General features: G+C 44.8%; 1 protein-coding gene across 1 annotated transcript in view; it reads left to right on the top strand.

Annotated features, from left to right (window-relative positions):
* Positions 1-26472, top strand: part of LOC110980823 (neuroligin-3-like) — a 43481-nt gene that overhangs the window by 8347 nt on the left and 8662 nt on the right. The window contains exon 2 of the mRNA XM_022237828.2: positions 24795-25178. Coding sequence (XP_022093520.1) covers positions 24795-25178 — 384 coding nt within the window. The remainder of the gene's footprint in view (positions 1-24794; positions 25179-26472) is intronic.

The following is a 26472-nucleotide window of genomic DNA, read 5'->3' as shown; positions in this document are numbered from 1 at the left end:
AATGCTATGGACTGATGCTGCAGGCTATCTCAGTATTCACTTCATGATCATTTAGGCTCTGGCTTTGTCAGCATAAAAACATACGACTTGTTCACTCTGAAAATATTCCACGATTTCAAGTCTAGCCTGAAGTGTCCGCGCCGATTTACTTATGTAGATTGTCATTGATAGAGCGAGGTCACTGCTCCATTAAATGGGCATTTTAACCCGTATTATATCTGTTGCATTTTTAGCGGAACGTTTTTATGGTTATCATAAATTCTGAACACAGGGTCTAAACACGTCTGTCATCGTGTCGCGTAAGCCTAACACTTGAATACCCAAATGTAAAATTTAAAGAAATGTTGAGAATTGCTTACTTTACTTTTATCGTAAAGGTTTAATGTTCATGTGATCAGAACGAGAGAAAGAAAGAGATGTTCCCCTAAATCTCGTTGCATGGTGAGGTCTTGGTAACATCTAATCTCAGTAACGAGCCTAAAATGGCACCCTGTGTCTGTTTGTTAGTCGAACCTCCATTTGTCTATAGGCGGACGACTCCCGTACGTCTGACTGTCTTTCTGCAAGCCAGACCATCTGGTGCACAATCGATGGACCCTCGTGAGCGCTGTTATCATTGATCTCAGTCGACGTATCGGTGCAGGTCTACCGCGCTGCTATCTGCCCCCCTGCATTACTGATCCATTGACTAACCGTCTACCCAGAACTTCACATCCATTCTTCAAGAAAAGATTAGGGCCCTACTCGTGTAGGTTTAATGGCCTTTTTCGTTGTTTATTTTTTATATTCTGCGAAGTTAATGCAACACCCCGTGTATCTGTGTAGAACAAGAGTTTTAGATCCTTTTTCGTGTGCAGATATCAAGAGCGTTGAATTTCAGTGTCTGCCGCGCAACCGTACCGAAGGATTTGCACGGACTGTCGAGTGGCTCGATATTAATAAAGAGCGGTGTTCATTAATGTCACCCTTAAATAAAGTATGAATGACTTTGGACATGATGCTTTCATCAATCTGTCACATGAAATGCCAACCAACCCACCAGGTGACGTAACTCGTTCTATTATGGCAACTTGTTTGCCACAATTCTTCATCTTCCTTGACTGCTGAGAAGTTAAAAGCTGTATAATTTAAATTCGAGTTGAGACTTCATTTCAGCTGCATAAACTGTCAGGCTGATGCAGAACCAAACTCTTTGGTGGGGGGAGGAACTCGAGAAAGGACAACGATTTGAGGATTCCTGCGATTGCCGCTGAACTGTCAAATGCATACCGCAGTGTAACTTGATCGGTTTTTTAGGCGTTCGGAGTGTGTGTGCATCTAGCTTTTCCCTGATTCTGCATCAGCGAAGTATTCCAGCCGCGAGTCTTGTGTGCTTCCTGCAGCGATCGGTCATTTATTCCAGTATACTCTAATCCACGCATACATGCTCTCGACTCTTTCAACCGTTCGAGATCTTTTTCTTCCCTTCTGTGCTGGAACGCGCAACGCAACGAGTTAAAAATCCTCACCAGGGCCCCTGGGTGAGGTTTGCGAATATGAATCGCACAATCAACCGGCTTCTTACTCCTTCGGTCACGTTTGCGATATTTGCAAGTCGGAAAATAGGCCCACTCGTGAGGAGATCGGGAACGACTTAATGGCCTTTTCGAGAATGGATTCGCTTGATGTATTTTAATCTTCCGGTATACACGTTGCGCGGTATCTGCAAGTCAAAAATAGCGCCCAATCGCGGTATTTCAGCTCAAGTGATGCTCGAAACAATCTGCAGCGGCGGTGGGCAGGCTTATCGCAGTTTGGGGGGGGGAGAAGGGGGCTCTATCGACGGCGCGTGGGCAACATTTGCAAGTCAAAAGTAACCTTATTGCGGCAATTCAAGTATGGCTTGAAACGATCAATCGCGTACTTGCCACTCTCCCACTCCCGGGCCCGTTCAGCATTTCGCCGTCGAAGGTTCTGCAGCATAGCGCCTAATCTTGTACCGTGGACGGTGGTCTCTCCAAGTGCAAAATGTACCCCGGTCTAAAGCACGGGCCGGTCTGGGCCCCGGCGGCTTCAATTGAATTACGTCGCCCCTGTCTGGGTGCGTGCGTGCACGCTCAGGCAAAGAGAAAAATACGAATATGAAATTAACCGTGTGATGCCGAAGGTTGACGTTATTGATTGAGCCGATCATCGACATCATTGGCTAGCTCTGCACTGAAAATGTGGCAGTGGTTTTCCTTTCGGGAAAACAAGATACCGAAGCATGTTTATACATGTATTTCTGAGATATTTTAGGACTAGTCCTGTGTTGACCTTGTATTTAAATGACATGTTCATGTATACTGTTATTCATGATGTCAGTGTGCTCACACGTTTCAATTCCTGGACACAAATTGAAGGATGGTAAGCCATCTCAGATGTGCTTGTTACAGATTTTCTAATATTACAGACTTAGAGCGCTCTTACTGTGAACCACTTCTGTCCGTTTAAGATGCCCTTCAAGAAATTAGGTTACGCAGATGAAGTGGATGTAACCCTGATGTAATCTCTCCCTGCTTGTTATTTTCTCAAGCATCAACATTTCAAGCCGACGTAGCCTGGTAGCTACGGTCGGTTCGTTGAGCTTGTTTGAGGTCTGTTTGTGCGACTTAGCTTCTTTTCAGCTCGTTACTTTAGATTGGTCACCCGGTTCGACTTGTCGATTTGGTGAGTTTGGTTTGCTGGCTTGTCTTGATCGACCTGTGGCCAGGTGTGACGTTAGCTGAACTTAGTCATAAGTCCAGCCAGGCAGGTTTGTCACATTAGTGTGTGGTTTACCCCTCCCAATACAAAACGGGCGATTCACAATAGTGTGCCACCAAGAGTTTGCAACACGTTGGTTAATCATAACGCGCGAAATTTGTCGACCCTTTCAAAACGCGCATTGGGTCGTCAAGGTTTCTCATGTTCAAAGATGTGAAAACGTCTCATTCAGTGTTGTTAATTACTATGAATAGAAGCATTAATGGTGCGATTTCTTTCCTTCGAAAGAAACACTTGTGAAGTTGTGACTAATATAGTTAACGAACGAACGTGTTGATTCGCTCACGATAATTTATATCTGTGGCAAGTTACAGCCCCACCATCTGTTTTTAATGCCGGGTCGTTCGTAGTAAAGGTCCCATAAATTTCTCTTGGCCAACACCTTCAAAGAAACAAATGTCGCCGTTGTTCGAATTCGCGCGAACCAAAATTAAACAAACTGACACACGAGGTTGCGGTCCTTCGTTTGCACGTTGCATCCAGCCGTCACTCACGACCACACTAATTGACTGCGATAGCTCATCGTAAACATCGCAATCCACTTACGACTCGATGACGAACTGTCATGACAGCTCTCGGATGCCTCACCGAAAGCCTGAGCTGGGACACAGCTCCGTGTAGTGTTGTCTGTCCTATTGTCAGAGACTTATTATTCATGCAATTGGAAGAGCAATATGGCGTTGGTAGGCAGAGGTGTGGATGGGATTAAAGCCCCAAGCATGCCCCCGCCTCAGCCTTAGTTAGAGAATTTGAAGAACGGGGGAAAAACCTGTGTAGTTTTGTTTTGTTTTGTATATTTGTTTACTCTTTCCACGTCAATTTACTCCCCCCCTCGTGAAAACTGCCCGGGCCCCTCTCAATGACTACCGACACATCGAACTTGATACTGTCATCACCTCCACCTGATTTCCGAAAACTACCGATCCTCTATGGTTGCGTATCCAGCAGGGGGGGCAACTTCCCCCCCCCCCCCCAATTCAATCTAATTCAAATGGGGGGCTTTTCATTCTGCGGTTCTCGTGTTTTTTAACCTGGAGGGAGGGTTGATAAGCCGGGGGAAACGGGTAAAAGAATACTTTTCCCCTGAAAAATTTAAGAATATCCTTGGTTTCTCAATTCTTTTTCCTTGGTAGGAAATTCCAGACAGGGTCATGGGGCATAAAAAGGTGGGGGGTTTTGTCGGTGACAAAAATTACCGGCAAGGGTCAGTGGGAAATGACAACCACGGAATTAACTGAGGACCTTGACTCGGGATTGCGGTTTGTTGACCGTTTTCATACTTTTTAGGTTTTCTTTCCTGTTTCTCATCACATTTCTAGTTATTGCCGAGTCATCCCGGCACAGCCATACAGACAAGGATATGAGCGCAGTACTGGAGGGAATAATCGTGACTCACGCCACTGTTTACACCAGCACGAATACCCCTGTATTCTTCTGAATGAACCATCTTTTAATTGCGTTCGAAAGCTGCCAGCCTGCCCGAGGCGGGATCCTGGATAATCACGTCTATTTTAATAAACCGTGGACTTCTTCGCTGCTCCGTTTATCTGGGCTTGTTTTCTGGCACTCGAAAAACGCGTATGTCTCCGGGCGCAATGTACACGTCGTCGCGTGGCATTTCACGCGGCGCTAGCGTATCTGTGCCAGACCGCATTTTGAAGACCTCCTTCGAAAGTTATTTTTCCTATCTAATAAACACCGAAACGCGAGCCAGCGATACAAGGCAGAGACGTGATGGTATTATAACGCAGCACCCTTCCCTATCCCAAACCGTTCGGTATGGGCCGTTTCTCCTTAAATGAAGTTACGGTGGCTTATTCGGTCCGCTAATCAAATCGGGACTACCGGCTACTGTCAACTTGTCCCGGCTACGGGGCCTTGGGTGGAAAGGTTGCCAGTGCCGATTCCCCGGGGAAAGATCTTGGAAAGTTTTTTTCTCTCTCCTCTTGTATCATCACTGAAGCACCTCTCTCTCGCGCTCTCTCTCTCTCTCTCTTCCTTTTTTTACCTTTTGTTTTTGAAAGGAGGTTAATTATATAAGACTTGAGACGCGGCTACGCGGGATTGATTTATTCTGAGAGAGACGGTACGGTGATGCAACCTTGTTCCTGACGTGCAGAACGAAGAAAGGTCACTTTCACGATCTAAAGAATTCAGCTCACTTGCATCACGTTTTGTTCTCGTGATTTCCCATCAGAATTCTGACTCCGACTTGATGAAAGATTTCTCTTGTTATTGTTAATTATGACTAATAACTGAAACGACATGGTTTTTTTTTCAAAGTATTCCAGATCTACAAATTAGAAGCCTTGTACATGCTCATATTTATTTGGGACACCGTCTGCTATCTCTTTTGGGTAATTCCAGAAATTAAAGGTCCATTTTTTTGTGTCACTGTCACATCCGACTGTCATCATCCGATTTGATTTTGCAAGTTTACAACACATTTTCTAATTTCCAAGAGTGATGAATTAATGCAAATTACCTGCCAAACAATAGTAATGATTTGAAATCAATTTCGGGGATATTCCCGTCAGATGTAACCGGGACACGGTAATGTCACACTTTTGGAGCCCTAATTTCTGGAATGACCCTTTTATCTGTGGTGTCTCGATATTCTCATTGTTTCTGAGGTCGAGTTGAACTATGACGTCATCACTTTTTTTACCCAGGATGCTTGCACACCCGCCCACGCTGTTCCACACACACACACACGTCCATTTAATTTAGGGAAATAAAGCAGGAAAACGTTTGTCGTGAAACTGATAGACTGAGGAAGTCAATATAAAGAATCTCGATCAGGTAACTTCCGTTTCACCGGATCAAGGGAACAAGTCACCGTGCCTCACTACGGGGCCTGCGCTCCGGCGTCTCGCTGTGGACGCTCCGGTGCATGGAGTAGGGCCAAACTCTTTAGGCTCTGTATTGATCTTTCTCAAACACGAAGACTCCACGAACGAGCCGCGATTCAGTGATACATGTACGCCAAACGGTGCCCTAGTGGATCATTAAAATTGTTTCGTGTTGCGCCGATGCATCGCTTCGAGGACGCACTCATCAACCGGGCGAATGTAGCATATTTCATGCCCCAGTAGCAGCGCATTATCGCCCACGGCAATCATCTGTCACCACCGGTCAGATTATAAATAAACACAGACTTAATTCCCACCTTGTTGGTGATAAATGCGGTTGTTATACGACGGTTGCATTTCGGGACATGGCGAAAAGGCTTTTAGATGGGATTGTGAGAGCAACGGTGTTTGGGCGATTTACTGTCGTTGCTGCTGCACCAAATCTTGTGTAATCGCTCCCTCCATGCGCTTAAGATGTCATGAGTGTCGAACTGTCCCTGTATTAATTAGATCCCGTAGAATGAGACTTTTATTTCTACAATTCACAATAACTGGGGGTTCGCGTTGCCGACGAGTTCATTTATGCTGCACTTTCCAAATTTCGACAGATTCAGAAGCTCTTTTTTCCTAGCTGCCGTAAAGGAAATAAATGGGACGAAGTAATTGGTCATTGCGTGTCAAGGGATCACCTCACTTGTTTATTTGAAATGCTTTATAGTACCGTTCCTCTGGAAATCTCTCATTTTAATGTAATCGCTTCTCATACAAGCCGGTGTGTTTTCTTTTAAAGGATTGTTACTCTGAGCCCTTTGATGTTTTAGCACGAGATTCAAGGTAATTTTGTATGTATAAATAAAAACAGACTAATAATAAGAAGAATTATCAAGTTCAAGTAGAATGGAGAAATATCGCACAGAAATTGGACGAATAGCTTTGAATAGGCCTATTCCAAGACATCATTTTTCCTTTGGCACAAGCGATTATCAATCATTCGAATTTCTAACTTGTGACGAAGGACTAAACTTGTAGTTGATTAATAGGGCCTGACCTACTTCTGTCTTATCCTCATTTTTTTCAGTGACGACGTGTCCTTGGGTGAAAGTAGTTTAACAGACTTCTGAGGGCTGACCCATAAAATTTTGAGCCGTATAGCCGAGGCTTTGCGCACGATATCCCAATGAACAAGAAGACTGTCAGTTAATTATGCAGCGTGGTCAAAGTATGATGGGCACATTTCATCTGAAATGACGACAAAGTCCCCTTTACTTTGCCTACCGCTGTCCATGTCTTAGAGTTTTGAGCGAGTGTAGATGTCATGTTGACCTAATTGTGAGGTTAAAATAAATCACAAATCAAAAATTAAACTGGGCTATGTGCCGCCTCTCAAAAGTGACAATGCCGAAACACTAAGGCTATCGGTTGACCTATGGTGATTCAGTCTCTTATCCAAATAGAATTTCCGACTGCGTCCTGAAAAATGTTGCCCAAATCGTCCGAATCTGCTAGAATCCATCTCGCACCGCATATTGACACTGTAAACAGTGTGCGTGCATTATGTTGCGAGGAGGACAAGCTGGCGGAAGCATAATACGGGAGGCACGTATATATGGAAACGATGATGGGCTTTGATTGCCTGTCGTCAAAAAGAGGGGGAAAAAACACGGTAGAGAAAAGAAGTTACCGGGCAAAAAGTCAAATATTTACCACCTCGAGCGCCCGGAGGAGGGGGTGACGTCAACCGAGGGAGCGACGCACTGCTATAAATCAACCACGGGTGCTGTTTTTCCGCTGTAGCCATTACACGTTCTGTCTGTAACAAGGGTCGCTGTGAGAGATCCATTGCCACGGTCGGGGTATGACAGGTACAGTTACTATTTTTGGAAGGTCCAACAATCTTTTGGAGCCCAAAATCTTGAATTCAGGAGAAACAGAGATGTGAATATCGACACGATTACAGTACGTCTTTAGTTTTAGGTATAGGTTTTACTTGTTTTAATTTCTACTTGCACGTCTCCTGAGATTAATCATTTCTATACAAATTGTTCATTCTATCGTCACAAGAATTCAAGGGCATCGTGGCGTCTTCTCATCACAGCCCGATAGAAAGAATAAGTCACCGAAGTCTTTACATCTTCCCTGAAAGTTATTTAATAGAGCTTCGCATAGATTCACAGCTACGACACATATAGCAATCCATCATAGACTGGTCGGTTTGTGCTGGCCTTTTCCAAAGTGAACTTTGCATCTGACGATCCTCAATTTCTCTAGTATATACAATCTAATTAGTCATATAGCAAACGCATGTCTGACAATATATCGTATTGGTGCAACACAGCCACAGTTAAAGCTGCAAGTTATGCACTATTTCAACTTATTTTAGTAGCATTTAGTCCCATCTTAAAATCATAGCCAATATGATTTTTTGTGCTAACCCTGCCCTAAACCCCCCCCCCCGACGTACAGGCAAGTCACGGATTATGAAGGTAAACACACTCTTCGGGTTAAGATGCGATACTATCCTTCTCCACGTACGCATGCTGCTGTAGAATGACGGGGTCAAATTACAGCTCTTCATTTCTAGCTAATCCCCAGACCTGCCAGATCTTTTCCCCTCCGCGCCTAGTCATCCGAGCTGGCTCGTGTCCAGGGCTGTAGAAGGGGCAGCCGGGCTGACCTCTCTACCCAGCCAGCCAAGCAGGTCGCATGTCTCAAGTGCCCGGCCGGATTTCCCCTCGCTAGATAATAAGTTCACTTCGATTTCTCTCTTCCTGCGTGCGTGGGCACGTCTGATGCGAAGCCCCTGTATACGGTCTGTCCTGGGGGTCTCTCTCTCTCTCTCTTCTTTCTCTCTCGGTGTCTCAATGTGTCATCGCTTCCCCCTACCCTCGTGTTTGGAACATGTTTGGAACTAGCCTAGCGACTGGCGCTCAATCACTGTGCAACTGTGATACATGTCCAATCCAATCGTTTGCTGCCTAAGCCGTGATATTCCAGCAGAGTAAAAGGCATGGTACCTTCAAGACTTCATTAGCACCACGCATAAAGAATACATTTTTCGTCATTTGGTTATTTTCCCCGATACTTACGTGTAATTTCGTGAGGGACAAAAAAGCAGAAAAAGCAAAAGAAGATGGCCGAACTGTGCCAACAAAGTCACTTACCCCTCAACGATGTCGATACAATGCGAGTTGCAGGAAGTGGGTCTTTTTGTTCAATAAAAGATAATTTTGTTCAATAAAGATTCAAATATCTTTTCATTAATTACTTCCTGTAATACTCCCGAAGACTTCACATGTTTGGAGTGCAGTATTTTGAAACAGTTTAAAGAGGCATCTGTTCGTCCGCTTTTGTTTGTTCATCGTTTTTTTTTTTCTTTTCAGGGATTTTCCTGTCTTCTGTTTGAAAAATGTTTTAGCAAATTGATTGTGCAATTTTAAACATTAATTATTAAGTACCGAGCCCATAAGTTGACTTGAAGGAAAATTAGGGATGGCCGGTGTTTGCTCGAGGTAAAATTGACTTGTATCAATATTTTTGGACTGTCAGGCGGATTACAAACCTTTGGGAACAGTTTCAAGTTTCACCAAATGTTATCAAATGCACAGAGATTATTAATGTTTACCAAAACAAACAGCGTGGATGGATACTTAGATAGGTGGAAATACCACTGGTATAGTCCCCGCCCCCTACCTCAGTCTACGCCTGGCTGAGTGTCAAACGACCGCTTCGAGGAGGCAGGTCGTCTGTTAGCTCCCATAAACAAGCAATGTTCGAGATTTGACCACTTTCCCTGATTGAAAAAGGACACTTGCATAGCTGTAGCTTGGCTTGTAGATTGTTGGTGTCCCGGATTACTGTTTGTAAACAATCGTGGTTGAGCTTGGAATGTTATACAAACTCATGGTGTACATGTTGTGATAGGCATGGGCTTAATTCCTTACAACGATGAAACGGCACCGAATCTGACTATTTCGATTTACCTAATACAAAAATAAACACTTGTTTCTTGTTGCTCCTGAATATGATGCTAATGTTTTTGTTGCTGCTGTGCTTGCTGCTGTGGTTGCTGTGGTTGCTTTTGGGGGTTGTTGCCTTTGTTGCTGTGGTTGTTGCTGCTGTCGCTGTTGGAGTTGCTGTTTTTTGCCGCTATTGTTGCTGCTGCTGTTGCAATTGGAGTTGTTATTGTTGCTGATGTTGCTGCTGCTGTTGCTGTTGGAGTTGCTATTTTGCTGGTATTGTTGCTACTGCTGTTGCTGTTGGGTTTGTTGCTATTGTTGTTGTTGCAGTTGGAGTTGCCGCTTTGGCTGCTGGTGTTGCTTCTGACAATGATGTTAATGTTTTATTGCTGCTGTGCTTGCTGCTGTTGGGGTTGTTGCCTTTGTTGCTTGCGGTTGCTACTGCTGTCACTGTTGAAATTGCTATTTTTGCTGCTATTGTTGCTACCACTGTTGCAGTTGGACTTGTTGTTTCTGCTGCTGCTGTTGCTACTGCTGTTGCAGTTCGAGTTGTTGTTTTGCTGCTATTGTTGCCACTGCCATTGCAGTTGGAGTTGTTATTGTTGCTGATGTTGCTGCTGCTGTTGCAGTTGGAGTTGCTGTTTTTGCTGGTATTGTTGCTACTACTGTTGCTGTTGGAGTTGTTTATTGCTGTTGTTGTTGCTGCTGCTGTTGCAGTTGGAGTTGTTTTTTGCTGCTGTTGCTGCTGCTGTTGCAGTTGGAGTCGTTGTTATTGTTGCTGCTGCTGTTGTAGTTGTTATTGTTGTTGCTGCTGCTGTAGCAGTTGTAGTTGTTTTTTGCTGCTGTTGTTGCTGCTGCTGTTAAAGTGCCTGCTTTTGTTGCTACTGCTGTTGCTGATGGAGTTGTGTGTTTTTGGTTTTTGGGGTTTTTTTTCCTTTTTTTGCTGCTATTGTTGCTACTGCTGTTGCTGCTGGAGTCGCTGCTTTTGTTGCTTTTCTTCCTATTGCGGTTACTGTCTTTGCTGTCACTACTATAGTGATACTGTGGCTCAACAGTTGCTTATGTTGCTGTTGCTACTGGTGGTGTTGTTATTGCTGCTGCTGCTGTTGCACTTTCTGCTGGTGGTGACATCGTGAGGCTCTTATAACCTGGATTAGTTTGAGTTTCAACCCCTTAATAGTAGCTCAGTTTCCAATTCTTTGATGAGTGTCAGTTTACTTCATTTTTTAAGCGTAAAGGCGCTATAAGGTTCGTTTGTTCTGTGCCTGGATCTTTTTGTCTGTCGTGCAGTTTTCCTCGTAGCTGACAGAGTCATCAGTAATCAGCGATTGTTATGCACATCGGTATCCATCCGTTTAGATTAATCTGATGGCCTGCTTGCCGGGGTTTTTTCCAATTTACCTGATGGTGCTGATCCTGTCATGTTTCATAAATAAGAACAAGTATCAAGATGCCGATTTATGCATATGCGTCGAGGGACCAATGCACCACCGTGGAAATGCTTCTGAGTTATGAATTATTTCCAGACAAGAAAATGGCCATTTTTCTGCCGTGGGCGACAGGTTGTTTCATTTGAAGGCAGGGGAAAGGTCGAACAAGGGAACCCCTTTCTTGTTTTCTATTCCCTCGGGGCACGTAGCTTGCACATTACGCACATTTCCATCTCATGTTTGTCATCCCCCGTCGAGCGGCCCAATAGAATGGGCACGGCGTAGATTGGAGGAAGCCTGCCCTAGGGGGCTCGAAAGGGGGACACGCGCCGACCGAGGAAAAAAAATGATGGCGGGACGTGGGAGGGGGTCGAGTCGGGTCTAAAGGCAGTCACGGTGAACAGGCGGACTGCATATTGTGGGTCTCATTTCGGGCGTGACTGCGTGGCGCGGTCCAGGCGGCTATTTTCTGAGGACGTTGCCTCTCCATCCTCGGTATCGTGGCGTATTTTTTAATACACCGTAGCCTAGGGGTTTTGCTGTGGTGGTGCTAATTCGCGCTTGAAAAGAGACTAGTGCCGAGTGCGTTTGTAAGCGCATGGGATTTAACGTGGGGCAGAGACATGACATACATACCTGTACATGTCACTGAAAATTGGAAGACGTCTCCTTTTTGCAAAGCTTTACCTGCTATGAGAGCTCCGCTAGGAATCATAGGCCAAGGCAATGCAACAAGTGAACAAACCAGACTAACCCCACGGGACCGAATAATACGTTCGGTGCCGTTCCCCTCCTTCCATGCTTCAAATGCATACAGGCAGTGGCGCACCAAGGATTCAAATTTTTGATTACATGCTTTGCTGTACCATAGATCGCACCGCTGGCAGTCATTTTCTTATATTGGGAGTCTTATACCGTAGGTTTAATAAGCATTATTGACGCATTTTGCTGAATCATAACCTGTCTGCTTATTCGACTCTGCAGTAATACGTGTAAGTAAGACAAGCCTAGAGGAAATGATGCAGACGAGGTTGTAATCAAGGCTACTCAAGACATGTTAATACATGTTTCAAGTAGGCCCTAACAAACTTTGAAATTTTGGATTTTTTATGGAAAAGAAAAAACTGAAATAAGAGAGACGAAAGGGGTTGGAAATCTCAATCTGCTTGAAAAACAATCCTCATTAATGTCCCACCGCACTTAAATTGTTCACGTTTGTCACATCGTACCTGTATTTTCTCCCCTTGCCCCCGAAAAATATAATAATAATGATACAAAATGTTGCCTGAGCTTGGCTATCGTAGCTCATTAAGCTAGCTGCTATCATTGTGGTGATTAAAATTCAACTTTTTTCACACACACACCGAAGAAATAACTTGACGATCATCAGAAGAGGAATCAACCCAATACTGTCACAATCCATCGGTCTATCATCTCTGAAGTATCAATTTTGGAACTGAATACAGACATTTATTTGTTGTAATACTGAGTCACTTGGGAGACATTCCCATAGGAACGTGCACAAACTTTACTGTTCCATAATCAAATATTCCCTAATCTGATCTGAACCAAACTATGTATGTTTTCAATTTAGACCCTAATCTTTCATCTCAAAATTTGGACGGTACAATTCGGCCTCCTTCTGGTAATTGAAGAATTAGGGAGACATTGAAATGTCCCCCTAATGACCGATGTCTCCCTAAGGTTGAAAAATTTACCACAAAATGTGGTAATGTGGTAATGTCCCTAATGACCCATTTGTAAGAATACATGCATGACGTATGTTTCGTGTTTTCGCGCGCTCGCGCCTGATGACTGGTTCGGTCAGCACTAGTCTCTTCTCAAGCGCTAATTAGCACCACCAGAGCGAAAAACCGCAGGCTACGGTGTAAATAAAAATATGCCGACGGACTCAGCGCGGAGATGCCATCGGTCAGGTCGTGGGCCAGAATGTGAAAGGTTTCGCTTACTTGGCAGCCTCGTTCCCACGCAGGTACAGCGATTTTGCATGCGAGTTGAGTGTGCTTCTTGTCTCGACCGTGAAACCTTCCCCAGCGTTCAGAGTCTCCCTATACACAGAAATTTATCAAGCGCACTGTAAAGGCCGGTTCAAACTTACTTCATAGCCCAAAGCGAAGACAAACACGAATTTGTGAGATCAGATCAAATATTCGAAAAGTTGAATACATTTCAACTCGAGCGAAATGTTGCTGCAAATCTGTAGTGACCTTGAATTCTCTTTGCCATCTATTTGCCTGCAGTAAGAGCCGGCCTCAACTCGACAAAACGGTAGTGTGCCCAGGCCGAATGACAATAATCTCTCGCGCAGGACTATATTTATGCGTGGTATGCGTTTTCTTCTAAAATGGCCAATCGATCATTTCGTCTACTGCAACAAGATGTCCATTTGAAAGACTGAAGAGGTTTCAAAAGGACCCAGAAGTTCAACTTTGAACAATGAAGCTGTTTACAGTGGGTCCAAAAGTTTTGTTGTCTTGTTTTGTTTCTTCGCTTGACATTCAATAATTTGTATAAATTCCTGAAGTTATTTAAAAGAGAAAAAAGAGATTATTTGAATTGTTTCCCAACGTACCATTTGAAATACCGCCTATACCCTCTCACCTGAAAAACGGTCAAAAGTAGTTAAGAAGTAGGCTTCAGCGAACTTCATAAACTTGATTGCTCTGGTTCAAATGACAAGTCCATGTCAGTTCTTTGCTCGTCTTAGCAACAGGAACTGTGTATGTGTCTGTCATCAACCATCCCATCAATCAAGATTACGTTTTATGGCACGCGCAGCCAGCGAACAACGACGGTATTTAATCATGTCAAACTTCCGTTTTTCATATTGAGATTCCTCTGGTGTTTGGATCCTCTCACGGTTGCATCTTAGTCCCGAACCTGAGCCTTCGAGGGAATCTTTCCCTGTGCCCCAAATTGATTTTGGGGGAGGGTGCCTACTTTTTATTGCTTCCTTGCGTCAAAGCGGAAACCGGGAGGAAGCCGAGAGGCTCGTTGATGCGGCTTAAGAGCGTCGGCAGTAGGCAACCGGCCAACCAACAACAACGACGGGTGACTTAACCTATAAAGGGGGCCGCCAGATATTTCATTTGTGCGCGTTAACTTTCTAAAGTGCTGTCTTGGGACGGGTCGTCTCCTACTGCGTCGAATTTGGACGTATACCTGTTTCATAAAATGTCCAATTTTCGACATATCACCACGCCTCTGGCTTACCGCCGATTCCCTCGTCTGCGTGTGCTTGCCAAATCCCCCCTCAGCCTACGCCAGATTCTCCTTTTATAACCCTCGTCGTCCGTTTAAGCGCTTGATTTATGTGCCAAAATGAGGGATGTCCCGCGCAGACCCTCTTGCGTTTCCCTTTCACTCTGTTCTCTTTTTTAGCAAGGCCCAGCTCGATCAAATCTCGAATTAGTTATCAAGCGCTGCTCTGAATCTCGAGAGACTTACGCCTGTTTTTACCGGGACTAAGGGAGCTGGAAGTCCACGTCGTCGCCCTTTAGACAAACCCGCCCACAAGGAGAAGCTGTGCCGGCTTCCCTTAATCCGGGTCAATCTTCCGGCTGCATGGTTCCAATTTTAGGGAATTTACTCATCGCCGAACGGCGTGTCTCCATCTCTTCTCCACCTTTGACAGCGAAATGCTCTCAGAATAATCATTTCTGGTAAAAGTAAGTGTAATAAACTAATGAGGGTCGACTTTTCGTATTTATCTAAATTTCGTTTCAGCGTTCTGAGTATAGACGTCATCATCATTACTTGAAAGTGGGTGTTGATGACTCTGCTGGGCCTCAACTCAATATGTTTAGTTAATCTGATTGACGCAATCACCGGGTATTCTGACACTGTCGTGTAAGAGATTTTGAAGTTTTAGAAAGAGGCCAATTTTAAAACTAGGTCTGAGTTCAGCGCGACACTGTCGTGTAAGAGATTTTGAAGTTTTAGAAAGAGGCCAATTTTAAAACTAGGTCTGAGTTCAGCGCATATACCGAAGAAAACTGCAGCGTTACATATCCGGTTCGTAAGTGACGATTTGCAGGCTCCCATTGGACGATCGCTGAAGTTGCGCGTTAACTTCCGGTTCCATGTAAACGCCGATCAATGCATGTAACTCTATGCGCAGTGCATGTGCAGTGGGCGTGGTTTAAACTGAAGTGACGTCACACTTACGAACCGGATACGAATGGTTGCGCGCCTTTTGAAATTATGCATGACCCAAGATATTGCCGTGCTGAATGTGTCCGGTCACTGGTTTGCCTCCTTCAAAGAATTTGCTGGGTCTAATGAAACTGGAATCGTTTGATCGCTGAAGCCGTGTCGCGCTGCAGCAATATTTACGCTGCGCCCAGTTAAATCCTTTTTCACGGGTGAGCGACGAGATCGCTCGACTGTTTTCAAACTGTGCAGGCCTATGGGCGCATGCTTGACGTTCGCGCTAATTAGTCGACACTACAGACGGACCGTGGTGTTGCACAGGGCAGGATCGTTAGCAGGTTCTGGATTGGATTTCGCTGAAATTTGCATCATTGCCGCCGACTTTATTTGAATGTAGAATCTCGGTTGTTATGTAAATTGCTTCATTTTTTTCGCTGGAACAGTAATCGTGTCAGTATATTTGACGGAGAGGCGCCACCACACATGTGCGACCTGTTTTCTATCTTTTTCGTGCCGATTAAATTTTTGAATTTCTACTTGCTTTCGTTAAATATGTGCATGGCATTTGGGACTGCATAGGAGGGTCAAGCTGTTGAATTTACTGTTCCTCTTTAATCAATAGTGTTTACTAATGAATTAACATCAAACTTATACAGGCCAAATTTGGGCGCGAACTATAGTTCGACCAGTACTGTAGTCAATCGCCTTTTATTAAAGATTGTACATGCGCAATTCAGTTTTACTCAACGAGGCCTGGTCGGTCAATTTTTTTAAATCTCGCCATTACTCACACTTCTCCGTTGGCTGCAATTCTCGCGGCTTTCATGGTCATTGAAATCTCGTACAATTATTTTCATGTGTATGGTTCCCTCTGTGATGATAAATGAAATCGGTTTTTGATAACCAGCGATGCGACCATACCCCTGGACATGGTCCCAACTGGTCGACTAGATAGTCCAATGATAGTCCTAAACATACATAGTTCGGGCGGTGTCAGTCGAACTATAGTTGTCGCTCGAACTTGCCTCTAGATGCCACTAGTTTACATTCCACGTTCTGACCTCGATGGATGCGAAAAGATGTCATATTCTCGCTAAAGTTTTTGTGGCGTGCGTGACTGTCATTATCCCGAGGAAAGGATATATCCTCTCAAAGTTCACATCGAAGGAGATTGTGTGTCATTTCTCCTTTAACGTGAGACAGACAGACAGACGGTTGGGGGGGGAGGCATAGAAATGATTCAGCCCGCGGGACGGTTGGAGGGATTCCTCCCCGGTACCCGTGAAATTAAGAATCGCGCAACATCGGCACGTCGCCGGGAGGTTCTGAAGTACAGTACGAAGACGCCGAAAATTATTGCAGGTTACGAGTGTTATCCGCGTGTGCGTGCATAGCGACCACCAGAAAAAAAAGTAACCCCCGGGGGAGCTATTTAAAATAGTGAGCGCGCCAAACCAAGACGGAATTGCTACAATTTCCACGTTGATTGCGCTGGACGTTTTCGTCTCCCCCAACTCCAGCATATCTCTTCAGATCTTATCGCAGTTTTACCCTTTTATTTTGCCCGGTTCGAGTGGTATATGCCATCTTCCCGGCGTTGATTTGGAAGGGCGAGAATGTGGCACTGTAGGTCATCACAACATTGATGGAGTGCTAATTAAAAACCGCGTCGTGTTCGGCTGCGCGAAGCGTGCAGTAATTTTGGAGATGGGGCAGGGCACGCTGCATGACGCCATGAGAAAAATTCAATTAAGGCAAAAGTAGGTCACTAGTTGTTGGCAACCTCCCAAACGAAAAATCCGCACTCTTGTTCAAAAAAGTTTTCAAAGTCTGCACCATGAAAAAGAGGATCTTAGAAAGACATTTTATTCAACAAGCACGTCTGGCTTTTCAATTATCACTGTACAGTCGTAACCATTCAAGTCATGTGAAATACCAAAGAAAGGGTGCTTATAACTTCGTTTGTAGCATTGTTTTGTCTCAAGTAAAAAGGAATTTTAAAAAATGGAACAAGGTATTAAAGATCATTTTTAGAAACGAGAGGAGTCGGGGTGGACTGACTTTTATAATAACTTCATGGTTTTCGTCTAATTTATTTTTTCTAACCGATAATACAGCAAGCTTCCAAGTTCCCAACAATTCTGTTAATTTGTTAATTTATATCTTTAATAAGATTTACTTACGTTTTTGTACGGCACGAGCTGGCAAGTTCTTCCCCAAAAGGCACCAAATCGAAGAGAATAACATATTATTCAATAAGCTTCTACTAAATGTCGATTTTTTTTTTTAAATGCAGACTCAGAGATTTCATTTCGTGAGTAAACGCTGCAGCGCGGAGTTCGTGCACGGAATGACATTTTGTCCCAAACGTGCTTCATATAGCATCTCGTCGCCAAGGCAACCAAAGGCATCCTTGAGAATATTTGTAAATGGCATAATTTTCCAGGCACACCAGTTGGAAAAAATCAATACCTCATTATCTTTCTTTCTGTTTCAATATGCATCATGTCTATAGTTTTTCATTCAACCATACTTTTATTTGGGAGGTGCTTTAAGTTAAGTGTCTGTTTGAAGGGTAGTTGCAACAAATTTTCTTGGAACAATTTTTCTGCAATTTGGTACTCCTCTTCTGTGTACTAAAAGTATATTTGACATGCCCAGCAGGTTCAATCCATTCAAAAGTAAAATTATTTAAATAACAATATTATCCAGGCCTTTCTTCGGGCGTCGTTGCTGTGGTGTCATGCAGGGAAAACATGATTCAGCACACTGGTTTTTCTGTGAATCCAAATTGTGGTCTCATCACGTATAGTTTTTATATCGGTATAGCAGGTCTGTCGAATTCCTGCTCGTGAATATTAACAGCACCGGCCTAACTTTTGTTCTTAGATACTTGTAACATCATTGTCGGCTATGGGTAAATCCAGAAATTAGGGGTCCACAAGTGTGACATTTCTGTGTCCCTCTTACATCTGACCTTTGTAATTTGACATGGAAATATCACCGGAATAGATTTCAAACTACTACTATTTGTTTGGCAGGTAATTTGTATTAATTCATCACTCTACGAAATTAGAAAATGTGTTCTGAACTTACAAAATCATGTTTCAGATGTGACGGGGACACACAAAAATATGAACCTCTAATTTCTGGAATTACCCTGATACGTGTATACATGACATTTGAAAATATCCCTAGGATGAAATCGGAGGATTTGCGACTATTAGGATTAACACTACAGTTTTTTGCTTTTCAGTTGGTCATTGTTTCAATTAAGTACACAACTGAATGGCGGTGATTCGCGCATTCCTTATTTCAGGGTGGAAAAAACCATAGTGGCTCGTGTCCCAGTGATGCAAAAGGTTATTAACGTTCGATGTGAAGTGGTCACACGTCAAGCTGTTTTGCAAAAAATACATCGGACAATGCGCGTTAACCCTAACACTCCTCAGTCCTCCAACAGGTGAAGGATTGAGGAGTGTTAGGGTTAAGGATAGACACAACCTCGACATTCTTTCTGAATGTTTCTTTTGAGAGAAAATTAATGCCCCCTTTCGATTTCTGACACAAAAACAACCGACAAGCGTAGAGTCAAGTTTAGGTATCAAAACATCCAAAACACGGCAGAACCTCTCTACGAGCTGTACACTGAAGCTACTTCAGGTTTCAGAACGCATGCTAATGTTATGATAGTGAATTCGAATCTCGGTAAACTGACCACCCACTTGAACTGCTCCTTGCCCGCCGGCTCGCTGGCCGGCATACGCTGGGCGCACAAGTTACCGGTCACTTTCCGACACCCACTCGCCGAGGACACTCGACGAGGCTGACCTGTCTAGTGGAGTGGGGCCAGCGCTCACCGCGCCAGCACTGACCGTGTCGCGCGAGCGACCGGATTGTTAACCGACCCCCCCCCCACCGGTTCCTCGTCAGACATATCATAATACGCAGGAATTGGTGAATAAACAAACCGGCGGGCGGGCAAACGCGGTGAAAGGTGAGCCGGTGTCACCGGTTAAGGATGCCGGCGAAATTTACGGGCGCGCCTCGGCCGACATAATTAGATGCGCAGGCTACATACACACACATACCGACCGGGTGGATTACACTAGCGCCGGAGTGAAAATCCCATGTGAGATGGTACTACCACGTTCCACCATTACGGAGAACATGCGTGGAGTCTACTTTGCCTACGTGTGGAGCAGCAGGGATGATTCCTGGAAAATGGAAAGCCATTACACGGCTAAAAAAAAACACTGTCGCCGACAGCTCAGAGCCTGAATTTGTGTTTGCCTTTTGCAATATAAGAAATCCTTGAAAAAACTAAGTATTGCCTGTGTACAGAAACCGAATACGTATATGTAATGCGGATTTCTGTCTTTGGTATATAATTTTCCTTTTGGGAAATCTATAAGGTGCGATTTATTTAATTTTGATTCATTCTATAAGAATTCAGACTGGAGATTCTGCTAGGAGGTTGAGCAAAGTACTCTTAGATGAAAACAAAAGGTGTTTCTCCAATCCCATTCAATTCATATTTTATCATTGGGATGGGGCAATTTTTGAGAGAATGACAAATGAACTCCGATCATCCACCATATTATGGATATATATTACTGTCTCATTATTAATCTTTGGTGTGATATCTAGCGAAAACTTTATTCAGATTTTGATAAAGGCTGTGACACGTATTCGGATGACCGTTTCCGACGGCATATCGCGGGTATCAGATTACGTTGTTTCGGTTTTAGAATACTCCAACCTTTGTCGCTCATTATGAACCGACCTCTGTGGTGGGAAAACACGCCTTTTCATCGAGCCCTTGGCCTACATGAATGAAATGCTGAAACCAGTGTTTTCAGGTCCAGAGGAAGTCTAAAATCTACATGGCAATTAAGTTTATTGCAAACTGTTGTAGCGCCCAGCCGTCCGTTGGGCTTTCCGCGTGCCAGAAGCGGCGGGCTTCCATTATGGTGCTCTCTTACTCTTGGGGAAAGTTGATGGAACATGGCAGTGCAGCGTGACTTCCCATCAACCATGTTTTCCTTCCGAGTGCTATCGCAGTCTAATCACTGGATGATAGTCGTGATCTCGAATGCAAGGCTCGGGCAGAAAGGAAGAAACTAGAAGTACCGGAAATTGAACCGGGATCAGATCGTGACGCTATAGTCTCCATTCGGGAAACCCGGTCACTGGTTCTGCTGCGAGCCACAACTTCTTGATCCACAAAGAGGGGGTCACGGGTCTGGAAATTGAGGCAGGAAACCCAACCGGGCCAGAGAGGTGTTGTCACCGCGATTCCCAGCGCCGCAAACACACGGCTCATGTTGCTTTTCAGGGAGATCAGTACCCTCCAGCGGATGTAAATGACTCACTGGCAGGACCGAAGGTTGAAACGGCAGCAACACAATAATACAGGAAACAACGTGTATCAGTTCGAATACCAGACAGGTACATGCACATTTTTCACATTGAGAACGACTTCTTTGGTCGCAAAAGTCTTCGCGTCTATTGAGGTTTAATATTCATCTACTGTATAAAAAGTAGGCCTATCGAATATTCGCGTCTATCGCCTATCTGAGGCTTAATACTCCTCGACCGCGAAAGAATCGAATATTCTCGTCTATCCGCCCTCAGCAGAAGCACTCCCTCATCAACTGAAAAGAACCATGTTAGCATTCATTCTGTTGGTAGAGACTAGCGATGCGACTGCAACGCTTGCGTCGTTCGTGAACCAGCGATGCCCAATTACTACCAAAGGAGCCTCCGTATATCTCTCGGCTCCGTGGAAATGAAACTGAGGGTATACGGGGTGCAAAGCTACATGCCTGGTACTCGGTTCCAGTGTCAGTAACATCTTGCAATAGATTAAGGCAGTTGCGTGGTGTCCATACGGATAGTGCACATTTCTCGTCCTTAAGGGAAATACGCTTTCACCCCTGGGCTTAAGATTAGCTCTCGTGATAAACACATGTTACATGCTGCTACGCAGCTGGTGCATGGGCAGACAATATTACACTTTTAGCCTTCAGGAGGAAGGCGCCATATTTCAGAGATAGCATCAATAGGATGGGTGAGGTCACACAGATTTTCCCTCATTTTCTCGGTGCACGGGGGGAGAAGCCTGTGTATTCCTATTGTTTGAGAACACTTGGTGGCGCTGTCACCCATAGTCATCCAGGAATACTGGGTAACTTCGAATATTTCGTCAACCACCGGTCGTTTTGCCCGGTGCCCACGTTATGTAGTGCAACGGATACCAGGGAAAATCGACCAGTGGTTGGCAAATGGCCTTCGCTCGAACTTGTCCAATGGCATTCAATTTTGTTGAGGTTGGCGGTGCGTCAGATTCAGAACTGTTTAATGCCAGTTTCAGTAAATGGTTTACAAAACTTGTGTTGGTCTGTCTGAGACAAGTGAGATCTTTTTCTGAATTTTCGAAATCCTTGCTACTGGTGCCGCTAACCTCCTATAACAGATACTGCTGCAATCGTTGCTGCAGATTCTGTTGCTGTTGGACGTTACTGTCTGCTCCGAGCAGGAACAAAAGAGGGTGTGTTTTGAAATGAAACTGACAGTCATGTGGTACTCACACACCGCATAGGTGCCCAAGTTTATGCGCGTTTGACGCGGAGCACGCTGAGTACGCGCAACAATGTTAGTCTATAATGTGTGGTCTTCGCGCGCACGCCGAACACGTGCTAGAACTCTGTTGGAAATCTTTGTACCATCTGTCTTTCTTTCGCCGGTGAGGGTGCACTTCAGCTCAGGGCGGATACACCTAATAATAAGCATCATATAGCATGGTGCTTAGATCTATAACATCAGTACCAACTCTATCGTTAGGACGGTCCCAACTATAGTTGCAACGGTCCCAGCTGTGGTTCTGAAAGTGGGCTGTCCCAACAGACGTCAGAAAGTTTCTATATTAAGACATTTCTCAACCTCCTCCACGTTTTTGCGGCTTGAGAGAATTCCTAAAATAATATGGCATTTCACCCTGACTTAAATGAAAACTATAGATTCCAACGGCATGCCTTGCTGGCAAACGAAATGACATTGGCACGTAATCTGGCTTACGCACGCGCACACTGCCTTAGGCCGTGTCCAAAACGGGCTTCCAGAGCTACGGCTAGGTCTACTGTTTACGCGTCTCCACGCATTTCCAATGGAGTCGAGACCTAGACCAATCTCTAGACAAGAGATTCAGATGCAGCCTTAAATGAGCCAACCCTTATAGTTGCTATCCGCTCCGAGCGGAACAACAGAGGGCGTGTTTTTAGTACTCACCACAGACATATAAACACATAGACCACCATGTCCTATTCAAAACTACAGTTTTTTTGTGTGATCTGCGCGGTGCCCGTCTAAAATCAAAACTATGGGCAAATTCGCCCCTCGGTATAGGGAAATTACGCACAGTTGAAGAATTCCAGTCATAAAATTCTATGAAGCCATTTTCCGATTGTAAAAACCCCTCTATTTACTTAATCTGGCCACTAGGGACTCAAACCAATGCAGTTGCAACATCTGAAAAGAAGAGTTAGCAGTGCAGTAGAGCAAAAAAGGTGAACGCATTTTGGGAGAACAAGTAAACAAATGCAGGTAATGTAACTGCGTTGCGCGTAATGCGCACTGGACGCGCTGCCAGCCGTCGCTTCGCTCATTGTTTGCCCATACTTTTCAAAACCACGGTTTTACGCTCGAGACCGGCGGTCTACGCGTTTATGTCTGTGGTATCCATTGATCTCCATAATGGAGATCAATGTACTCACCGCATAAGTGCGCCATGAATGAGGCGCGCAATTATATGCGCGTTTGACGCAGAGCACGCTGAGTACATGTTCGTGTAAATAATTTATTCCGGCATGTATGGTCTTTGCGTACACGCATAACGCGTGCAAGATCCGCTTGTAACCACCTGTCTTTCTTACGCCAATTGGGGGTGCACTTCAGCTCGGGGCGGATAGTCTCGGCATAACAACGCTACTCCTGTGCTTATAATGCTGTTGATAAATGCCTGTATCATATTAACATCCATTCTTCTCAAAAAGAGCTTTAGAAAATAACTGCAGCTACCCACAAACACGCACGGCAATTGTCGAGAGTCTCCTGTATTATTCCAACACCTATATACTTTCAGAATGATCTTTAAATTACACCTTCCCTCTTTATCACAATGTTGCCCGCAGCTGGGGGCATCGATCGACAGATAAGAATATTGGCCCTGGTGGATCGTGCGGAGAGAGCCGTCTGTTGTGCTGCCGAATCAATGAAGCCTCATATCTTCTATGGGAGTATGAATTATGTTCAGTTCTATAGCTATTCCTCTCACAGCCGTGGTATGTCAAGCGTATTCAGAGAACAGAAGCCGTAGATAATGCACCACGCGCCAAAGTCAGATTATGTCACGCAGAGCAGAAACAATGCTATTCTGACCGACTTCATCTTGTTGTCTTTGATGTGAATGTTTTGGAAAGGAATGACTCATGATTTATGTCCATTCAAACAAAGAGATGTATGAGTGCGTATCATATTTAACAGGAAAAGCATAGAGGTACAGTGTACCCATAGACTATAGTAATCCCCATGCTTAAATAGCAGTACATTAAAAAAAGAATGGGTGGGAAAGGCTGCGGATTACACAGAGGATTTACACAGATTACCGACACGTATTTCTCCTTTCTTCAAGTATTGCTTCAAGTATTGCTTCAAGGAAAATATCAACAAAGCTCTTGAGTGCATCGGGCATGGCTTAAAAGGTGTAGGTTTCAACACGGCTTGGGAAAATGTCATCGTTTGCGCTGCTCGTGTCATGGACGTCGTCAGTTTCTCTTCTGTGGTAGATCAGTTCTTATTCCTTAACGACTCACGGCAAAACCTATTTGCCGAAGAAAGAAATTACTTTTCTAAAATCTATCCAGAAAGTGTAGATTGTGCTCTTTTAGCCGACCCTTTCGGTTGGTGATTTGTTTTTGCATAAACTAATCTGAGGAGGCACCATTACTGTGGCGGCACACTTTCTTTATTACACAATCGTCTGGGGACAAACCATGTTCTTTCCTATGGGGAAAATGGTTCTTGAAAGGAGACTATTCGTCATGCCTCGTTGAAGCTTCCACTGTTGAAATGTCGCACTGTACTTTCCTTAAATACAACAAATCCTCCAGAGCCACGATTATTGTAGCCTTTTTTTCAAGTTGAGTTTCCCTAGTGTTTTGTGTACAAAGACATTTTGCTGCCGCCACTACATTAAGCCCATTTCGTGCGCGTTCTTCAACTAAAAACGCGCATTTCCAAAAAAATCATGATGCATGTAGGCCTACTTTGTCAAGGAAGCACGCAATGGGCGTGCACATTACATGTATGTTCTGCCACGGTTACGGCTACTCATTCGGGCGGCCTGGTCACTCAATAGAAGGAATTGGTTTTTCGATAGACTGACTTGTCTATAAAAGGCTATAAAATTACAGTCAAGCAATAGCGTTTCTAATCAGCTCAGAAAATACTTCTTGGGAAGACCATAAAGATTAACGGCGCCTCCTTAGTTATATGTGATTGTTAATACTGTTGCCGTGGAATTTATTTTACTTTAACAGAGGTCAAATCAACGGATGGCGACGAGATTGAAGCAGGCACCGAAGACAGCGTAAGCTTCGCTGGCGACGCGCCCCTGGCGACCGGCAGCGAGGACCCGGACGGTTCCTGGACCCCCGAGACGTGGAGCGACGCCGGCAGCTACAGCTCGGAGGACGACCAGCCCTCGGACCCGCCAGGAGCTGGGGACCAAGGTAGAGCGACCGGGAATGGTGGGATACCGCTGGGGGACGACCCTGGGCCACCGGCCGACGGCTACCCGGTAATGGTGTTCATACACGGCGACGGATTCAGGGAGGGATCGGGGAACATGTACGACGGTAGCGTGCTGGCCAGCTACGGTGGTGTCATTGTTGTCACTTTTAACTACCGATTGGGAATTCTAGGTGAGCATTTATAAATGTTATTTTCGTGGCTAACGCTTTTAAGAGGTGGACGTCGAACTCTGACCCATCAGCCATATCTGTTAGCTTCATGCAAAACTATAACAGTGACGACGTAACGTCTTGTTCCTGAACCAACGTCTTGTTCCTTAACTATCAAAGGCCAAAATCTGAAGGACAGCCTCAAGGAACCATCACGTACAGTTCATGCCAATCTGTGCATGGTTCCCCCGGAAAATATCTGCAAGAGTGGGCAAGAGAATGCCAGAGCCAGTCGTTCAGTGCAGATGCCTTTCAATTTTACAGACAAGGCCAAACCCGGAGTGAGAAAGAGTCACTTTGGGCAAGTCCTCCCCCTTCCTATTCCGACTCCGCCCACGTTAGACCCACCACCGATTCCACCTCAAAATTGCAATTGTATGAAGCAACTGTTTGCACATTAACCCGTAGAAACACATTTACAAGTTGCGATTACAGAAAGTGCTTCTTTGCTCTGTACTTCTCCAGCGCACGGATTTAGATCTTTTTTCATTCTTGCGTAGAGAGAAGTGTGATTTACTGCCACTATAACGACCTCATCCAACCGACTACTCCATCGCCAGGGTATTTCGAACGAGTGATAGATGACGCTGTCAATTTAGTTATCATGCGACCGAGTCTCGTTTATCACTTGCCGCGTCCCCACCACATCCCACCGCATCACTTCATTGGCCAGACGAGCCTGTCACGCTTCGTGCATAACCCAGTCGCTTGATCCACATCTGTCTGAATTACGTTGATGTCTCAAGATACGCGTATGCGCTGGGTTGCTTCGTCTGGAGTGGGGAAATACAGTCATCTGTCCGCGTGCAGAAATGAGGCTGGCTTTTTTTAATCGACGGAGGCACATTTGCCTTCTGCATAACTTTAATCTCTTGTCTCTCTGTCGGTTTCTGTTATCATGCTTTCTAATAGTAGTTAATTTCGTACACGATGTTGTCTACCTGTAAAAATGAAGATAGTGTTTGACGTCCCCTTAGGACTCCGAGTACGAGAGCTACCTCAACAGTAAGTCGAGGAGAGAGTGATGGAGTACTGACTCTGCACTCCAGCGATATTCACACGAAGACGCCCGGGTTTTGTGCACGTTCAAATGAAAACTGATGGCGCGTCCCCCGCAATATGCGGGCAAATCAGTGCGTGCCAGTAGTGTGCCCCCGGCGCGCCCACGTTATAGTGATCGCTCAACGTCCTTCATTACTCCTGCTGAGGAGTTCACTGTCGCGAATGTCGGTGCTATTAATGACAGGCAATACCC

This window comes from Acanthaster planci, linkage group LG14, assembly GCF_054643075.1.
Source record: "Acanthaster planci isolate LZ-2023a linkage group LG14, COTS_SCS, whole genome shotgun sequence".
NCBI classification, from domain to species: domain Eukaryota; kingdom Metazoa; phylum Echinodermata; class Asteroidea; order Valvatida; family Acanthasteridae; genus Acanthaster; species Acanthaster planci.
Note: the sequence above shows the minus strand (reverse complement) of the source record. Positions and strands in the feature narration are given on the sequence as shown.